We start from the raw sequence: 18,865 nt of genomic DNA, 5'->3' as shown, positions 1-18,865 counted from the left end.
AAAAAAAACAATGCTGCCATCTAGCGGACAATCTCATAGTTAAACGTGTGGGTCTTGATTTAAAGCAGTGGTTCTCAAACATTTTACTGCCAATCCGGATTTTTAAATCCCACCTGTCCATTACCCCAGAAAATGTTAATGAAATATTTTAAGCTTAAGAATGTCGAATTTATTAAAATATAAGTTCTAAATCAATAACATCAAATAGCATCAAGTAAAAAATAAAAATAAATTGAATTAAAGTGTAGGTGTTGTGGGTACATGTGTTAGGTACCCTATCGGATGTTGTTTTAATTTACATGAATTAATGACTTAATTGAATACAAATAATTGAATACAAAATTATAATAAAAAAAAAAAACATGCCACAAATTGCACCCCACCTGCCTTTCCTTTATTCTCCACTAGAGGGCCACACCTTGAGAATTGCCTTCAGTTGGAAACCACTCACTGCAGCTGAGGATGATTCCACATGATCAGTCTAAAGAACAGTGTGGTTTCTGTAGAGGATTAAACTCAAGAACCATAAAGATGGACTGTAATGAATAAAAAAGTCTGAAACAATTGCAACAAACAGTTTTGTATTTAAGAGTCAGAGAGTTAATTTGTCATATTCACATTAGAAAAGATTTATGACCAAACTCTTGATGTCACCCATATGAGGATGGGTTCCCCTTTGAGTCTGGTTCCTCTCAAGGTTTCTTCCTCATATCATCTAAGGGAGTTTTTCCTTGCCACTGTCGCCACGGCTTGCTCATCAGGGACAAACGCACACCATTCACCTTCACTGTTGATTTCTGTAAAGCTGCTTTGAGACAATGTCTGTTGTGAAAAGCGCTATACAAATAAACTTGACTTGACTTGATTAGAAAAGAGCAAAATTGGGACTTAATGTGGAATTAAATGCTCGGAATCACATACTAAACTTATGACCCGGTGACCCAATACCTATATAGTGTATATATATATATATATATATATATATATATATATATATATATATATATATATATATATATATATATATATATATATATATATATATATATATATATATATATATAGACACACACACACACACACACACACACACACACACACACACATATATACACATGTTTATTATACAGCATATTGTATAGATGTATCAAAAAGCCCATGTTTCTAAAGTATGCAAGACAGCTTCTGATAGTGATGTAATATATATCACTGGCACTACAGCTATAATTTTATTTAAATTCCTTTTACAGTACTTTTTCCTTCCTAAACAAAACAACAAACCTGAGTGAAATAATCTCCAGAACTGATCATTTGGTCTCGAACAAATATTAACGTTTTTATTCCTGTTGATTAATTTATACTTTTATTACTTTTTTCCTATGAGGTCTGCTCCACTCAGCGTCCTCATACTGTACATGTTCTCTCTATACACAGAGATAATAGTCAAATTTCTAGTTTTAGTGCAGGTCACTACCAGGTTCTGCACAGAGAGATGAAGGTTTGTATTTTTTATTTGTGTAGACAGGAATCAAATGCAGATTTGAAATGCGTCAATTTTCATCCAAACTATAAAAGATAGTAAATATAATAAAAACAAATGAGGCCTCTGTATTTTGTGTACTTCTTGTTTTTCTGTGTGTGTGTGTGTGTGTGTGTGTGTGTGTGTGTGTGTGTGTGTGTTTGTGTGTGTGTGTGTGTGTGTGTGTGTACAGTATCTCAAAAGTAAGTGCACCCCTCACATTTCGGCAACTATTTTACTATATCTTCTCAAGGGACAATACTACAATACAACTCACTTTTGTTGCCAGTTATATAAACATTAATGGCTGTATTTTGAGTTTTTTTCAGAAGACAGTAAATCTGTACTGCTGTACAAGCTGCACATTGACTCCTCTAAAATATATCCAAGTTCATGTTCTATTGTATTGTCCTTTGAGAAGATACTAAAATGTTTGCGGAAATGTAAGGGGTGTACTAACTTTTGTGTGATACTGTATATTAGGGATGTGCATCTCTATAACTGAGGCTGATTCGCATATCATGCACAGCCAACGATATCATATATTAAAGATACATATAATGCATACGATTCCCCCATTAAAATTTCAATTGGATTCAACACAATGCGATTCAATGAAATGATGAAATGGAACAAATATGATGCTCTGCAATTCAATATGGTACAATCCATGTGTAAAAATGATCCCAAGTAAAAAAGACTTCTGGCCGGGATTTGGCATGAAGTTGTGAGAAATATGGCTGTGCGATGGACCATATGTGGCTCGAGTTCTGGCAACCAACCAGTCCAATCAAGTACCATAATTTACTGCTGTATTTGAGCCAAGTAAAAGGCAGTTGTGTGGACCAACACTTGGCCAAACCAATTTTGCTATGTGGATGCCTCATAAACACTTTTACAATTTGAGTCCAGTGTATCCTGGCATTTTTAAAACCTGGTTATTCAGTTAATTCAGGTAGTCCAGTGACCTCATTTTTTTGGTCACATAACATTAATATACATTAATATACAACTGAAGCAACCACAGATCATAACACTGCCCCCACAGGCTTCAACTATAGGCACTAGAAATTATTGGTGCATATCTTCTTATCCTGATGGCTCCATTGCTCCAGTGTCAATCAGCAAATATGAAGCCTTTCTTCAGATGAGCCTTATAAATGGTATTTATTTTAAAGGCTAAGGTTGTACAGAAAAGGGCAGGGCCACTCACTGCATCAGTTGCAATTGTAGGTGCACTAATTATGTAATGAAAGCATCTTACCTATTTGGTTATTAAATACAGGTGGTACCCAGGGTTTTTTTTTTTGGCAGGCAGTATATATGTTTGCATCAATCAAAAAAAAATAAAGTGGCCATTTTTTTATGGAAAAAACAACAACAACTTGAAAAGCACTTTACCAGGAAAAACATATTAACACAATTATTTCATCAAAACCCACTTGAATGAACATGTATGACCCCCGTGCTTCAGATAATGTGTTTGAGGTTTTGGCTACAGAGCTGCAGAGTTTAGTTCATTTGCATTGTGCTGCAGAGAACTTTATGAAAAACAGTGTAATAAAAAGTAGGAGGAGCAAAGGAGGAAATAAATAGATGAAGTGAAGGTCTGGGACATTTACAAGAAACACACAGCACACAGATATCAGACAGAAAGACACACAAACCAGAGCATCTTTACCATCACTAACTGGTAAGTAAAAACATTAAGAACTTTAGATTTCACTCCTCCTATTTATTATTATCTTAATATATATATATATATATATATATATATATATATATATATATATATATATATATATATATATATATATATATATATATATATATATATATATATTTATACAAGACTATTGGAAGCTTGTGGAATGGTTGTTTTATTTAAATTATTTCATTAGATTTATTATTAAATAGTAATTTATATTTAATTATTCAAAGCCCCAGGTAAATAAGCATGCAGTACATCATTTCATTTGAATTTTTGTTGAATAGCCAATTATAAGTCAATTCTTTTTATTCAACAAAGTCATACTATTATATGAAAAACCAATTAAAGAGTTATTATAACCAGGCGCAGGTCCGAAGACGATCTCAGTTCACCCGAGAACCATTTATAGTGAGATATTTATAACAATGATCAAGAAATATTCATTTTCTCAAATATATTTAAGGTTGATGATGACTTGGCTGAATTGTCAGAATTAATGAACTAAAGGTTTTGTAAATTAGTGTTTTTTTTATTCATTTTTCATTTCATTGTAATAAAACTTTAATCTCTATTGTTCTCCAGAGTTATGGCTTCAGCATTCTTCTTCATTCTGCTTTTCTCAGGTCACTTGACATTTTTTTACTCTATAAACCTCTTTTCTGTTTCATTATTATGTTACTTAGCTCATGTGAGATCTTTTTTCCTGCAGGACTGTGGGCTCTCGCTTTGGGTGCATCACATCATTATTATGCAGTGAAAGTTGAAGCAACATGGGAGCGAGCTCAGAAATGGTGCAGGGAGAATTACAGTGACTTTGGCCACTATTAAGAATGAGGATGAAATGAATGCTGTAAAAGAGCTTCTCAAGGAGGAACATGACAAATTCTGGATAGGACTGAAACAAAACATGACTGTAAATATACATAGATATAAAATCTTTCCCTCATTAAATATATATCTACACACACACACACACACACACAAACACACTGATCAGGAATAACATTATGAGTGGTGAAGTGAAGAACACTGATGATCTCTTCATCATGGCACCTGTTAGTATTTATTAGGCTTAGGATTTAGGGTTAGGATTTATTTATTAGGCAGCAAGTGAACATTTTCTCCTCAAAGTTGATGGTAGAAGCAGAAGCATTTCCAAAACTGCAGGCTTTGTGGGATGTTCCTGGTCTGCAGTGGTCAGTATCTATCAAAAGTGCTCCAAGGAAGGAACAGTGGTGACCCGGCGACAGGGTCGTAGACGGTTGATGCACGTGGAGAGTGAAGGCTGGACCGTGTGGTCTGATCCAACAGACTGCTGAAGAAGTTCATGGTGTTGATGATCGACAGGTCAGAAATGTTTTAGCAGCAAAAGGGGGACCAACACAATTTTGGACAGGTGGTCATAATGTTAAGCCTGATCAGTGTATACTATATATTTTATATTTATACACTAATTTGTATATTGCATATTGTGTTGTATAATTGGTATATTATTTACAAATTGTGAATGTTTCATAAATTAAGAATTGACCAATTACCACAATGTGGTTTCCAATATATAAAGTGCTACAATTATCACAAATAAATATTGTCAATTTGATCCATTCCTACATATAAATAATCTTTCCCCAGTATTGGAACATTTTTAGAGATAGGTACTGGTTCTGGTCAGATGGGGCTCCATTCAAATACACGTTCTGGTGTTGTGGAGAACCGAACAACGAGATTGTGTAGAGTAACTGTGTGGAAGTCTATACAGGAAATAACACATGGAACGATGCCAGCTGTGAACACTCAAATTCATTTATCTGTTATAGAAGTGAGTAATCCAACAATATTAATGCAGATTTACTATTTTATTAATTCACCTTTACAGCTTGTAGTGTAGTTACAGCTGGATGAACTGAACGTAAATAAATTATAGAGCAAACCAGACTTTTTCCACCAAACATGTTACTTTTTTATTCTTATTATTATTACTTTATTTCTTTCAAATATCTTTTTAAGGTTAGTTTAAAGCATACAAGGTACAGACAAATAACTGATAATAATGAAATCTACAAGGCCTCCAAACACCCAGAAAGCATTTTTAACATGTTCTTACATTTTCAGAGATTTGTTGTGTGAAGATGTCCAAATCATTTGGAGCATTCAAATTGATTTTGATTGCTTTTATGAGGCTTTCTGTGATAATGAACCAGTTTTGGTGTTGATTGGAGAAAATTCTAAGTTTCTTTAAATAAAAAAAAACAAAAAAAAACAAAAAAAAACAAAAGGAAAACTAAGGATAGGTTCAAATTTTGGACACAAAGTTGTTACCGTTAATTTTACCCTATAGTAAAGCTAAAACATTGATAGAACTGGACCCAAATTTGATGGGTTATACAGTAATTCAAGAAAGTTTTCACAGCGCTTTACTTTTTCCACATTTTGTTTCATTACAGCCTTATTCCAAAATGTATTAAATTCATTATTTTTCTTAAGATTCTACAAACAAAACCTTACAATGATGTGAAAAGTAAAAAAAAAAAAAAAATCTTTGCAAATGTATTTATTAAAAAAAAAAACTGATTCACGTAAATAAATATTCACAACCTTTGCTATGACACTCAAAATTGAGCTCAGGTGCATAGAAATCTGGAATAAATCTGTAACATAACAAAATGTGGAAAGAATGAAGTGTTGTGAAAACCTTCTGGATGCATTGTAATATATAGACAAATTATTAAGAAGAATAAGAGGAACAAGTAGCAGAAAAATACTTAATAAATAAAGTATTGTCGTTACTATTATCTTTTTTGTCTGATTGCAGAACGACCTCCAATTACAGTGATTACTCAGAATAAGACGTGGCGAGAAGCTCTGAGGTTCTGCACACAGAACCATGTGGACCTGCTCTATATTTACTCGAAGGAAATGCATAACTGGGTTGAATACGCCACTCAAAACGTCACCACCGATGTGTGGATTGGTCTGCGTCACACCTGCACTCTGGGCTTCTGGTACTGGGTGAGTGGTAAAACCATCTGCTACCAAAACTGGGCCCCAGGGAACGGAACCAGAATGGAAGACTGTAATGGTGTGGAGAGAACTGGAGCTCTGCTGGCCAAGAGTAAGAAGTGGGTCAGTCTGCCACAGACTCAAGAACTCAACTTTATCTGCATCACCTTTAAGTGGAGGTCAGAGATTTAGACATTTATCACTACATTACAGTTATTCATAGAATAATGTAACTGATTGATGGGCTTTTATTTTATAGGCTACTAGAAGTGGAGGCATGGAATTCAGCTGGATTCTCATTACTCAGGACCACATTTTTTCTTTTCAGTATGAATTTATTTCATTTGTACTTCATTATCAGTAATATGTAGCATTAATATTTTTCATCTGCAGTCTTGGGATCTAACCAGCTACATTAAAGCTTTACTTTTTCAAGCAATTGTTGGTGATTTAAGATACATCTATGGGGCAAAAGTTTGTGGAGACCTGAACATAAGGTCGTGTGCTTTTTGGAAATTGATGATCTAACTGAATTTGTGCCAAAAGTATTGACTTTAAAAAAAAAAAAAAAAAAAAAAAAAAAAGCCTACAATGTGAAACAAGAGCTCTGGAAAGAAAAAACGAGTGGAACAGTATTTAACATGGAATTTCCACTACAAAACCACATCATAAACATACATAAACACAAACGCAAACACAAGAACTTACACTGTGCAGCCTGGAGATATCAAAACAGAGACAAGGAAACAAAACATGAAATTTTAACATCACAGCAAGGAACTGACAAAAAAAAAGGGGGATCTTAAATAGACACAGTAGGCGATATGCAGAGGTGGAAAAAATGGGTGAATAATTAAGTACACTATGGCGACATCTGGTGGGGCAACAGAGAAAAAAATAAAAACAAAAAAAACAAAAACAGAATCCTCACAGGACCCACCCAAATCCTGTCCGAAACACCAGCATTGGTGATGCAAACAAATTTTAAAAGCTCAACAATCTGGTCAAGAAGGAAGGCTTTGTTTTAGGCTGCAGACTGGATAGTTTTGAGGGGATGGTGGAAAAGAGGATACTCGATAAATTCAGTCATTGTGGACAATAAACAGCACTGCCTCCATGACCTACTGATAAAACAGTGGAGCTCCCCTAACAAAGACTTATTTAGCTCAGCTGTAGAGGAGCAAGATCTACTGTTCACAGGCATACACACTGCCACCTAAATGCCATTCATTCTTCTGCTGTTTCACTGCACTGCCACCCCAAGTATGCTGGTGTATCAGGAATATAACAACAAAAACACTTTTCTCTTTACATACTGTATATTTATATACTTTTATTTTTTCATTGCATATTTCTGAATTTACGTTCAATCCGAGTGTAACTCCATCCAACGTTTTATTTCACACATGTATCTGCTGACTGCAAATGAATTGTGGATCCTGAACACACCACAAACCCAGGGTAGAGAGGCTGAGTGAATGTGGTATGAACTCTGTAAAGGAGCTTCATGGTTTCCGAGACACTGTAGAAGGACAGAGTTCCTGCCCTGTGATCCACATACACCCCTATTCTAGAGGAGCTGGGTATTATTGGGATTTGAATTTCTTTCTTAACATGTCTGAACGAGTAGCGGGAAGGATAACAAAACAATCTCCAGGACTGATTGTTTCGGCCAAACAAACATTCCGTACCTTTTCCTTTCCGGCTGATGGTTTTATACGACACTGCTATAGAGACGCCATGACGGCCGGTCCACTCCAGCTCCCAGTAACAACGTCCACAGATGTCTTCTCTACACAACACCTGGAGATAATAATCAAATCTTTCTGGATGAGCCAAATATGATTGTGAAGTTTCAGTGCAGGTCACCACCGTGTTCCTCTCAGACAGACAAAGGTGTTTATTTACTGTGATGGGATCCAATGTGAATTGATAGGAATCTGGAGAAGCACAAGGAAACACAAGGAGTAGTCATAAATCAGGATCATAGCACCTGAGTTTATTATAAATCCTTATACACTATATAAACAAGTTTGTGCCCATAAAATGGGTGTGTTTGTTTTGAATATCCAATTCCACATTTAGTCCCCATTTGCTCTTATAATAAGATCCATTTTTCTGGGAAGATGTTCTACTAGATTTCAGAGTGATTTGTGGTCATTCTGACACAAGGTATTTAGTAAAGTCAGGTTCTGATGTATGTGACGTGAGGAGGCCTGGGGTGCAGTCAACATTCACATTCATCCCAGTTGTGTTTAAATAGAGTTGAGGTCAGAAATCTAAACTATAAGTAGGCCACAAAACATCTTCCACTCCAACCCATATAAAGCATATCTTGCATTTCATGGAACTGGCTTTGTGCACATGGGCAATGTCATGCTTGGACAGGTTTGGGTCTCCTAGTTTCATGTTACTGCATCCAAAAATATCCTATACAAGTGTATGCCTCCAACCTTGTAGTAACAGTTTGGGGAAGAACCACAACTGGTTGGAAAAGGCCCTGTTCCAATACTATTGTTATACCTGCCTTTTCCAACCATTTTTGGTTCTTCCCCAAACTGTTACTACAAGGTTGGAGGCATACACTTGTATAGGATATTTTTGGATGCAGTGCAACATCAGCTCTTTTTTACTTGTAATTTTTACCTTTTTATGGACTTTTGTTGGTTTTACTGAATGGCTTTTGCTGTGAACAGGCTTGTTTGCTTTTTGTTTGTTTTTGAAATTGATTGGCTTCTGGTGATATTTAGTTTGGTGTAACTCAAAAATACACAACAAAAATAATGGTGTCAGGGATCCACCAGCCACACCCTCACCAAACCCTCCAATCACTCCAAGCAGCTCACCAACTTACTAATCATCCACACCTGGTCCACATCAGTCACCACACTATAAGAACCCTGTTTATCCACAAGCTCATTGGCCGTTCTACAGCTTAGGCTTAAGAACATTCAGGACTACCCAAACTACGCCGTTTGGTTTCGCTTGGCATACAAGCTTATGTGTGTTATCTGTTCTCACTCTGCCACAGTTATTCTCTTGGTTCAGTTTACCCTAGTTGTGTGCTCTTTTTTTTTTCATGCTTTCTGCCTTGCCCTTTTGTTTTCTCATTAAAAGGCCGTCGTTGAATTCACTTGGTTTCCAGTACGTTCTTAGCGCCTGACAAATGGTCAGGTGGGGAGGTGGAGCTTAGTGGTTAAGTCATTGGACTTTGAATCTGAAGGTCGTCAGTTGACACTCTGGGGTTCCTAAGCAAGGCCCTTATTCCCACAGCTGCTCAGGTGTATTAATGAGATAAAAATGTAAATGATAATCACACCAGGTCCGTGTAAATGTGTATTATGGTTTTGTTGAAGAAAAAAAAAAGAACTTACGCTGTAGGAACTCTTCCCTGCTTTTGGGTTCAGGAAGTGGAAGGATCTGGAGTTCTTTTACTGTAACACAATTCATCCACATAACAGTAAACAAATGATCACAGATTTTTATTTTTTTTTCCATTCGAGGGAACATTCACCGTTTCTACTTACAATTCCAAAAAAGAATCGATTGATCTACCTGTATTTGATACCATTCTGACCTCCTCACAGCAGAAAGCCTCCACTTTGTCCTTCAGCTGAGCCACAAATGCTGTAACATCCTCAAAAAAGAGGAAAGTACTGAGTCTGATGGAGTCCAAGTCTACCGATACGGGAGTGTCCAAGAGGGACGAGAAACCCTACAAAGAAAAGCAAAGACATTAAAGATAAACAGGGTGTCAGAATATACAGTATAAGTCAAAAGCTTGGACACAACTCTTCCTTTAGTGTTGTTTCTTTATTGTTTATCATTTTCAACATTGTACATTCACACTGAAGACTTCCAAACTGTGAAAGAACACATATGGAATTATGTAGTAAACAAAACCGTGTTTTTAAATTCCTTCTGTACATATAACAAAGACACAGACAAAGACAATTTGGACCCTTCACACCAAAGGACAGTTTTCCACTGATCTAATCTCTATTTCTTGTGTTTCTTGGTCCAAGAAATTCTTTTCTGCTCGTTGCTCTTCTGAAGTAATGTTGTTGTTTTTATTTTTTTGCTGCAATTCAAGTATGAAGGCCTGAATCACAGTCTCCTCTTAACAGTGGATGTTAAAATATGTCTGACACTTGAACTCCAAGAAGCGTTTATGTAAATCAGCAGTTTCTGAGGCTGGTAATTCTAATAATCTTATTCTCTGCAGCAGAGGTAGCTCTTGGTCTGTCTTTCCTGAGATGGTCCACAGGAGAGTGTGTTTCATCATAGTGTTTGAAGGTTTTGGAGACTGCACTTGGGGAATACATTAGAAATTCTTGAGATTTTTCAGATTAACTGACCTTCATTTCTTATGAAGTAATAATGGATCTTTTCTCTTTACTTTACTGAGTTTTTCTTGCTATAATATGGATTTGTACAGTAGTTGTACTAGCACTAATATAGTTATTTACTCTCCCTTTCTTCTGCACAAAACTAATGATTGAAGTTCATCAAGAGTGCAAGAAATGTCATAAATTGACTCCATTCGGCACACCTGTGAACCAAAAAACATTCTGATGAGAGAGTTTGCCGAACTGATATCATAGCTAAAGATAGCTAATTTGTACAAATTAAGCTATAAAACATATTCATGGCTGTTGAACACATTTTTGTTGCTTATAAACACATGTGAGACAGCTATTGTACACATTTCCTAATGACTTTTCTAAACAACATGGAGGATTTTTATTGTGAGTTATAGTGAATGCAGAATTTAAAAACAGTGTGCAGTAACTATGGAGCTTATAAGTTTATTGAAATACATTGCAATTGAGAAGTGTGTGTAATTCTTTGCTGTTACCTGGAGGAAACAGATGGAATCTGCCTGTAAAAGCCACTCTATCTCAGCATCTCTTCTCTTCAGCTCTGCGATCTCCTGCTCTAGCTGCGTCATGACTTCTTCAGCTCGACTCACTGCAGCTTTTTCTTGAGCTTTTATCAGATCTTTTACCTTACAACGTTTTCTCTCCATTGAGTTAATTATCTCTGTGAAGATCCTCTCACTTTCCCACACTGCTCTTTGTGCAGACTTCTGTTAGGAGACACATGAGAAAAGAAATCAATGATATCTAATGTAGGTTGATATTTCAAAAAGAAATATACCAGCACCAGACACACAACTTTACAATGTACAGAAATACATGTGCAATCTGGAGCATATTCATTAGCATTTAAATTAGTATGTTTACAGCATTTAGCAGAAGCTCTTGTCCAGAGCAAATTACTTTAATTATCCAGCTGAATGTTTCAGTTTTTTTGCTCAAAGACCAAGACGTGGAAGCCTGGCATTGTTGGGATTGGGTCCAACATGGGGTACCACTTCCCCACTTCACTGGACTTTGTGTGAAATAATTTCTGTATCTGTCTGATTCTAAAACAAAACTCACCTCATAAAAATCCACAGCTTCTGCCAGCTCCTGATGTTTTTTCTCTTTTTCCGAAATTCTCTGTTTGCATTTTCTTTGTGTCTTCAACAGCTGCTTCTAAATATGAAAACACACACACACACACACACACACACACACACACACACACACACACACACACACACACACACACACACCCCCCCCCAGGTAATTCCACTGTGTTGGACGTTTAGACAAAATGGAACAGCCACTACCTGTTATTACTCTTTCTGACCACAAGAGGCAACTCTTTTGTACCAGTTTGCATTTTACATATAGTACTGTAGTTATTTTCCATCAGGTATAAGTGATACGACTTTATTATTATTATAATTATTATTATTATTATTATTATTATTATTATTATTATAATTATTATTATTATTATTATTATTATTATTAATGATAATGAATTAATTTTTTTATTATTATTATTTTATTAAATTTTTTTAAACTGTAATAAATTTAAAATCGGAAGCAATATATATATATTTGAAGACTGTAAATGATTTGCAATGGCCCGGCCTTCATTTGGTAAATTTATGCAAAATATGATGAACTTTATGAATCAAATAACATTTTAACAAACTATAATCATTCACAGACACCATATAATATAATATTTTCAACCTTCCTTCAATTTTTATAGTTTTCTTTTTTATTTTGTGTAAAAAATCAAAAGTATGCTGACATTTTCCCCTCTGATCTGACTGACTAACCCTCTGGCATTCAATTTATTTTTTTAGAAGTTGACCTGTTTGAATAAACAAACACATTTTGCAAAAATTAAATGTTCCCATTGATGTTAAAGAAATATGAAACTCAATCCCAGATAGGATCCATATTGAAATGTGAGAATGCATCCTCTAGATACAGGATACATCAATTTATACTTTCGTGAGAGAAATTCATAGTATTATCAAAAGTATTGATACTTTAAGTTCAATCTGTCTGTCATGAAAATGCCTAGCAGTCATGCTAGCAGTCATTATGAGACAAAATAACTAGCAGTCATGATAGAGACCCATGAAGCCTCGTTGCTGTAGCATGTAAATTTCCCGTCATTTGAACTAGGAGACACAAATCTGTTCCAGCATGAAAATACCCCTGTGCACAAAACCAGCTCTATGAAGATATGCTTTCCATGGGTTGAGGTGGAAGAGCTCCTGAAATAGAGTTATGATCTCAAACCTATTGAGCACCTTTGGGATAAATTAGAACAATGTGCACACCAGGTCTCCTCATCTCACCTACATCAGTACCTGACTTTACTAACAGCCATGTGGCTGAATGAGCACAAAATCTAGTGGACATGTTCCCAGGAGAGTGGCAGTTATTAGACTTCTTTTCACTTTGCTACCGTGTTGAAAATGTGTTATTCTTGAATGCTTCAAGTGTCCGCTAGAGGGGACTAGAAGTCAAAATATTTGTAGATTTTTTTTTACTTTTTAAATGTCAGAACTCAGTTTGTAAAGCAAGCCTAAAAGTATTAAATGGCAAATGAGAGGCATTACAAATAAAGTAAATTATGCTTTGATCATAACCATGGCACATTTCATAATATGTGAAATAATATTTAATGACATTTCTGTCTGTTAATAGAGTTGCTTCCATTACTGTATGTCGGTTGCACTGCATTTATGTCATTCACATATTCTATGATCGAAAACTACAATACTGCGGTTCTGCTGGACAGGAAATGTGGGCTTTGGACATTTAGATGTTTAAACATGATCAGATTATATGCTGCACAAATAAAACACACCAAAACTGGACCATTCAATTCTTCAATCCCTAAACAAGCTTCCAGATCATCACTGATCATTTAAGTACCACAATGAATACCACCAGTATAGAGCTTTGGTGGAATGTACCCAAAGCATGAAGTACACAGTGATTTTAAATTCTCAGCATTACATTAGTTCTAACGTGTGTTACATGTTTCTTTGACATTTTCTAAACTGTATGTACCCCTTTCCCTTGCGTAACAATAATTGATGTTAATGTTAAACATTATTATTTTGGTCATTAGTTGTTTTTTTACCTGTTTCTCAGCTTTTCCTGCTGAAGCTAATACTGTATCATGTCCTTTATGTTTATCTAACATACACAGCATGCAGATACACTGCTGATCTGTGCGACAGAAAACCTCCAGCAGTTTGTTATGATGAGAGCAGATCTGGAGTCTTTTGGAGGCGTCCACCAGCTTGTGCTTCTTAAAGGCAGAAAATTCATAGTGAGGTTGAAGGTGAGTACCACAGAAAGAGGCCAAACACACCAGACACGACTTGACGGCTTTGTCTTTTTTCCCAGTACAGAAATCACACTCCAAATCTTCAGTTACAGATGAACAATAAGCAGGACGTGGAGATCGAAGATCTGCCTTTAGTTTCTCTGTTACTTCAGCCAGAACAGTGTTTTTACTCACAGCAGGTCTTGGAGTGACGGTTTCTTTACACTGAGGACAGCTATAGACTCCCTTCTGATCCTCCTGATCCCAGCAGTCACTAATGCACCCCATACAGAAACTGTGTCCACACTGAATAGTCACTGGTTCATTGAATAGATCCAGACAGATTGGACAAATGAACTGATCCTGAGGCACTGAAATATTAGTCTCCGCCATTTTTCTTTGCTCAGGTATACAGACTAAAAAGGATAGAAGATAATCTCAAATCTAGGTTATACCATCAATCAAAAATAAAAAATACTAAGTTTTAGGTGACTCAAACGCTTGATTTTTTACACACGCCGAAGGAAAAGATTAGTTTCAGTTTCATTTCTGTTGGTAGGTGGTTGAGAAATAAGAGTAAATAGGATTGGCTGAGAGGAAGAGAAAAAGAGAAGGAGCGGGAGGGCAAGAGAAATGTTTGTATTCCAAGCAAAGCAAATGTTAGCACAGAAGTCCATTGTGTTTCTGGTCAACCTGTAAGTCTGCATACCATTAGTGAAAACAGCCCATATCTCCTGTAGTTACATAATATTAGACAAGTGGTTTTAATGTTATGGTGGATTGATGTGAACATGTACTTAATTTTACATTTTACTACTGCAATAAACAACAGACTAATAGTATTTAAGGATATTGTGTGTTTGTTAAGGTTTATATTTAAAGCTATAGCCCATGCCATCAAAAAATATTAATCGTATTGCAGCTTCTCTGCATGCTGCTAGTATTTAGCATAAAATAATCTTTGATCGAGTTTATTTCTGCATGATCTGTATGAATGTGCAGTAGAAAAAGACCTTGCAGTGATTATTTACTTCAGTCTTACATTTAAAGCTCATGTAGATCATTTTACTAAAATTGCCCTCTCTCATTACATCAAAAATGATCTTGTTACATAAAGTAAGACTAGGTTGGATTATTGTAATGCTCTCCTTTCTGCATATTCTAGTAAGAGCATAAAGTTTAATGATTTGAGTATGCAACAACAATCTACATCTCAGCAATAAAGCTGAAGTGTGACCCCATAGCTGAGAGTCTATACATACAGAGCTTTGATATGAATATGCTGATTTAGAAATGTAAATAGAAGAAACAGTGCAGGTTTAAATCCATATGATATAAAAAAAAAAAAGGGGAAGTAGTCACTCTGGATATGGGCATCTGCAAAAGCCATAAATGGAAATGTACTGATAAGCAGTACATCAGGAAATGCAGTGTAACAAACAGTAAAGACAACAAAAGGGAAAAACCCAGAGCATGTTCATGAACCTTTATGCACCCTTATGACCTTCATGCAATGCAAAAAGTTTTAAAGACATTGAAAAATATTACAATTCTCTAATTTAGATTCAATCTTTTGAAACTCTTGGTCCTTAGAGCCAACATGCAGGTCTAAAGAAGTCAGACACCTTCTTCAAATATTGATTGGATTCCATCTGTAGCACTGAACCATTTTTAACAGTATGTGTCAATGGAACTTGTCATCCTGCATCTCATGAAGATCAAGAGTCCAAAGCTTTGATTTAATCCACATAGAGTCACTAAATGATTGGATGCGGTCAAGCAACTGTACACATGCTCCTGAGGCACCAGTCATCCTGTCCACTTCTTCTTTCCAGATCGGCCTGAATCATCCTGATGCCTTTCTAACCATTGGTTACTGTTAAGGATGGCTCTCCATTAATGTAAAGAACTGTGGATGGTTCTACTTGGCTACATGAAGATAGATTTTGGCTGTAATTAATACAAAAGGTTTGCATTCAAGTCTCATCAGTAAACAGTTGGTAACCTCAACATTGATGGATCTATAATAAATGGATAATCAGGTGTCAACCAGATGATAATGACAACTGATTCTCCTTAATGTTTTTTTTGGATGGTTTGTAAAGAAGTGTAGAAATGTACAAAGAAAATATAGTGTAGGTTTGAATCCATTCAGGAATAGGAAATGAAATATACTGTGCAATGCAAAGAGATTTAAATACACAACAAATACATTTTATACTCTAATTCTGGCTTATTCATCCATGATTTAACAGACATCATTCAGACTAGTGAATAAGTAACACATTAGTGGTTATAAGTTCATCTTTGTCCAGCCTAAAACACACACTTCTACTAGTTCATTTTAATTTTTCTACTTATGAAAAGCAGCACACAAATAATGTACAGGAGGAAGAGCATGAACAATGATATATTTTTGATCCATGTTCAGTTCCAAGAGCATAATCAGGGTCGTTGATTAAAGCCATCTACAGTACCTGCAATCCGTAAATATACTGTATATCACAAAGATAAAAAATGAAAGGAAAATCTAAAACAATGCAGCCTGACAGGTTGAAACCATTGTTTTTCTGGGCCAACATGCTGGTCTGATAAAGTCAGACAAATTCTTTAAATACTGATGAGATTCATTATCTATAACAGAGAACTATTTTAGAGCAAGAAGTGACAGTGGCACTCATTACCCTGTATCTCATGCGCATCAGGAGATTTAGTCCCAACCTTTAAATCCATCCACATAAGGTCATCAATGGTTGTATTTCTTTATTGCATTTTCATGTAATATTTTCATGAGAATAAAATCCATTTTAAAATCTTATTTTACGATTTTCCGCACTAATGATGTAAATCTAATGTTCAGATATCTGTAGATATACAACAATCATCAGCCATCAACCCCTGACAGGTCACATGAATACTGTACATTATCTCTACAATGAAACCTGTCATCGGGTGAGATGTATTAAGCAGCAAGTGAACAGTCAGTTTTTTTTAAGTAGATGTTATAAGGATCTAGCAACTTTGACCACCAAATTGTAATCGCTGGACAACTGGGTCAGAACATTTACAAAAATGCAGGTTTTGTGTAGATTATTCCAGTATGCAATGGCTATTACCCACCATGTCCTGGGAAGTGGTCCAAGTGTTGATAGGGTCTAGGTGATGGAGGTTCATTGATGTACCTGAGGAGTGAAGGCCACAGTACCTAACAGTCCACAAGTCCTCCACTTTCAGCCCCTCTCATCTGTTTCTGTTGAGCTAGAGGGTCTCCTGAGGTACTTACAAACCCGATTCCAAAAAAGTTGGGACACTTTACAAATTGTGAATAAAAACAGAATGCAATGATGTGGAAGTTTCAAATTTCAATATTTTATTCAGAATACAACATAGATGACATATCAAAAGTTTAAACTGAGAAAAATTATAATTTTAAGGGAAAAATAAGATTTCAGTACCCGGATCCTTCTTCTACGCAGCCGTGATGTTGTAATTGATGCAGCATGTGGTCTGTCATTGTCATGTTGGAAAATGCAAATAGACGACATCTGGATGGGAGCATATGTTGTTCTAGAACTTGGATATACCTTTCAGCATTGATGGTGCCTTTTCTAGATGTGTAAGCTGCCCATGCCACACGCACTCATGCAACCCCATACCATCAGAGATGCAGGCTTCTGAACTGAGCACTGATCCTCTTTAGTCCGGATGACATGGTGTCCCAGTTTTCAAAGAACTTCAAATTTTGATTTGTCTGACCACAGAACAGTTTTCCACTGTGCTACAGTCCATTTTAAATGAGCCCTGGCCCAGAGAAACACCTGCGCTTCTGGATCATGTTTAGATATGGCTTCTTTTTTGACTTATAGAGTTTTAGCCGACAATGTTTTTTTTGGAAGTATTCCTGAGCCCATGCTGTGATTTCCTTTACAGTTGCAGTGCCGTCTAAGGAGCTGAAGTTCACGGGCATCCAGTATGGTTTTTCGGCCTTGACCCTTACGCACAGAGATTGTTCCAGATTCTCTGAATCTTTGCATGATATGATGCACTGTAGATGACGATAACTTCCAACTCTTTGCAATTTTTCTTAGAGAAACTCCTTTCTGATTTTGCTTCACTATTTTTCACCGCAGCATTGGGGGAATTGGTGATCCTCTGCCCATCTTAACTTCTGAGAGACACTGCCACGCTGAGAGGCTCTTTTTACAAACAATCATGTTGCCAATTGACCTAATAAGTTGCAAATTGGTCCTCCAGCTGTTTCTTATATGTACATTAAATTTTTCCGGCCTCTTATTGCTACCTGTCCCAACTTTTTTGGAATGTGTAGCTCTCATGAAATCCAAAATGAGTCAATATTTGGCATGACATTTCAAAATGTCTCACTTTCAACATTTGATTTGTTTTCTATATTCTATTGTGAATAAAATATGTTTATGAGATTTGTAAATTATTGCCTTCCTATTTTATTCACAATTTGTACAGTGTCCCAACTTTTTTGGAATCGGGTTTGAACTTCTTTCCAGATCTGCCTGATACATCTTGATGCCCTTCGTCTCAAAGGAGTTCCCTTCAGGTGAAAACCATTCGCTACTGTTGAGGATGGCTCCACATGGACATGCGATAACTGTGGATGGTTCCATTCATGATCCATAAAAATAGATTTTGGCTGTAATAATTACAAACCATTTTTTGCACAGATAACCTCAACAGTGATGGAACTATAATAAATGGATAATGTGTCACCCAGATGAGGAGAGCATCTGATTATTGTCACGGTTTCTTCAGGAAGTTTTGGAAAGAAATTTAGAAAGGTACAAAAAAAATGGTGCAGGTTTGAATCCATTTAGGATGAAGAACACAGATAGACACTGCACCAGGAAATGCAGGTGATACCCCGAACAAAAAACAAGAGGAAAGTATGTTTATGAAATACTATACTG

At 36.0% G+C, this 18,865-nt stretch overlaps 1 protein-coding gene and 1 long non-coding RNA gene across 3 annotated transcripts; one reads left to right on the top strand and one right to left on the bottom strand.

The window, feature by feature from the left end:
• Positions 1–3,143: 3,143 nt before the first annotated feature.
• On the top strand, positions 3,144–5,043 carry LOC310726914. Its single transcript, XR_014533863.1, has 4 exons — positions 3,144–3,212; positions 3,813–3,853; positions 3,940–4,143; positions 4,863–5,043. It is a non-coding gene; the product is annotated as an uncharacterized lncRNA (long non-coding RNA).
• Positions 5,044–7,561: 2,518 nt separating this feature from the next.
• LOC310726821 (E3 ubiquitin/ISG15 ligase TRIM25-like) lies at positions 7,562–14,474 on the bottom strand. 2 transcript variants are annotated; one of them, XM_083542778.1, is made up of 7 exons: positions 13,737–14,454; positions 11,675–11,770; positions 11,089–11,319; positions 9,786–9,945; positions 9,605–9,664; positions 8,139–8,170; positions 7,562–8,033 (listed from the first exon to the last, which is right to left on the bottom strand). In XM_083542778.1, exons 1-7 carry the CDS (start codon positions 14,316–14,318, stop codon positions 7,626–7,628), a joined length of 1,569 nt encoding a protein of 522 aa, XP_083398904.1. In that variant the 5' UTR covers positions 14,319–14,454; the 3' UTR covers positions 7,562–7,625. The 2 variants fall into 2 exon arrangements, with proteins under 2 accessions (XP_083398904.1, XP_083398903.1); XM_083542777.1 differs by having other exon boundaries at positions 7,562–8,170; positions 13,737–14,474.
• Between the last annotated feature and the right edge of the window lie 4,391 nt (positions 14,475–18,865).

This window comes from Silurus aristotelis (genome assembly GCF_946808225.1).
Source record: "Silurus aristotelis genome assembly, chromosome: 5".
In the NCBI taxonomy this organism is placed as follows: domain Eukaryota; kingdom Metazoa; phylum Chordata; class Actinopteri; order Siluriformes; family Siluridae; genus Silurus; species Silurus aristotelis.
Note: the sequence above shows the minus strand (reverse complement) of the source record. Positions and strands in the feature narration are given on the sequence as shown.

Bases quoted from the DNA above. Each gene is read 5' to 3' on its own strand.
- LOC310726821 (XM_083542777.1), bottom strand. From the start codon at position 14,318: ATGGCGGAGACTAATATTTCAGTGCCTCAGGATCAGTTCATTTGTCCA. The intron at 9,665-9,785 runs GTAGATCAATCG...ATTGTGTTACAG, and splicing joins CAGAATGGTATCAAATACAG to TAAAAGAACTCCAGATCCTT. The intron at 8,171-9,604 runs GTAAGTTCTTTT...GTGCTTCTCCAG, and splicing joins CAGGGAAGAGTTCCTACAGC to ATTCCTATCAATTCACATTG.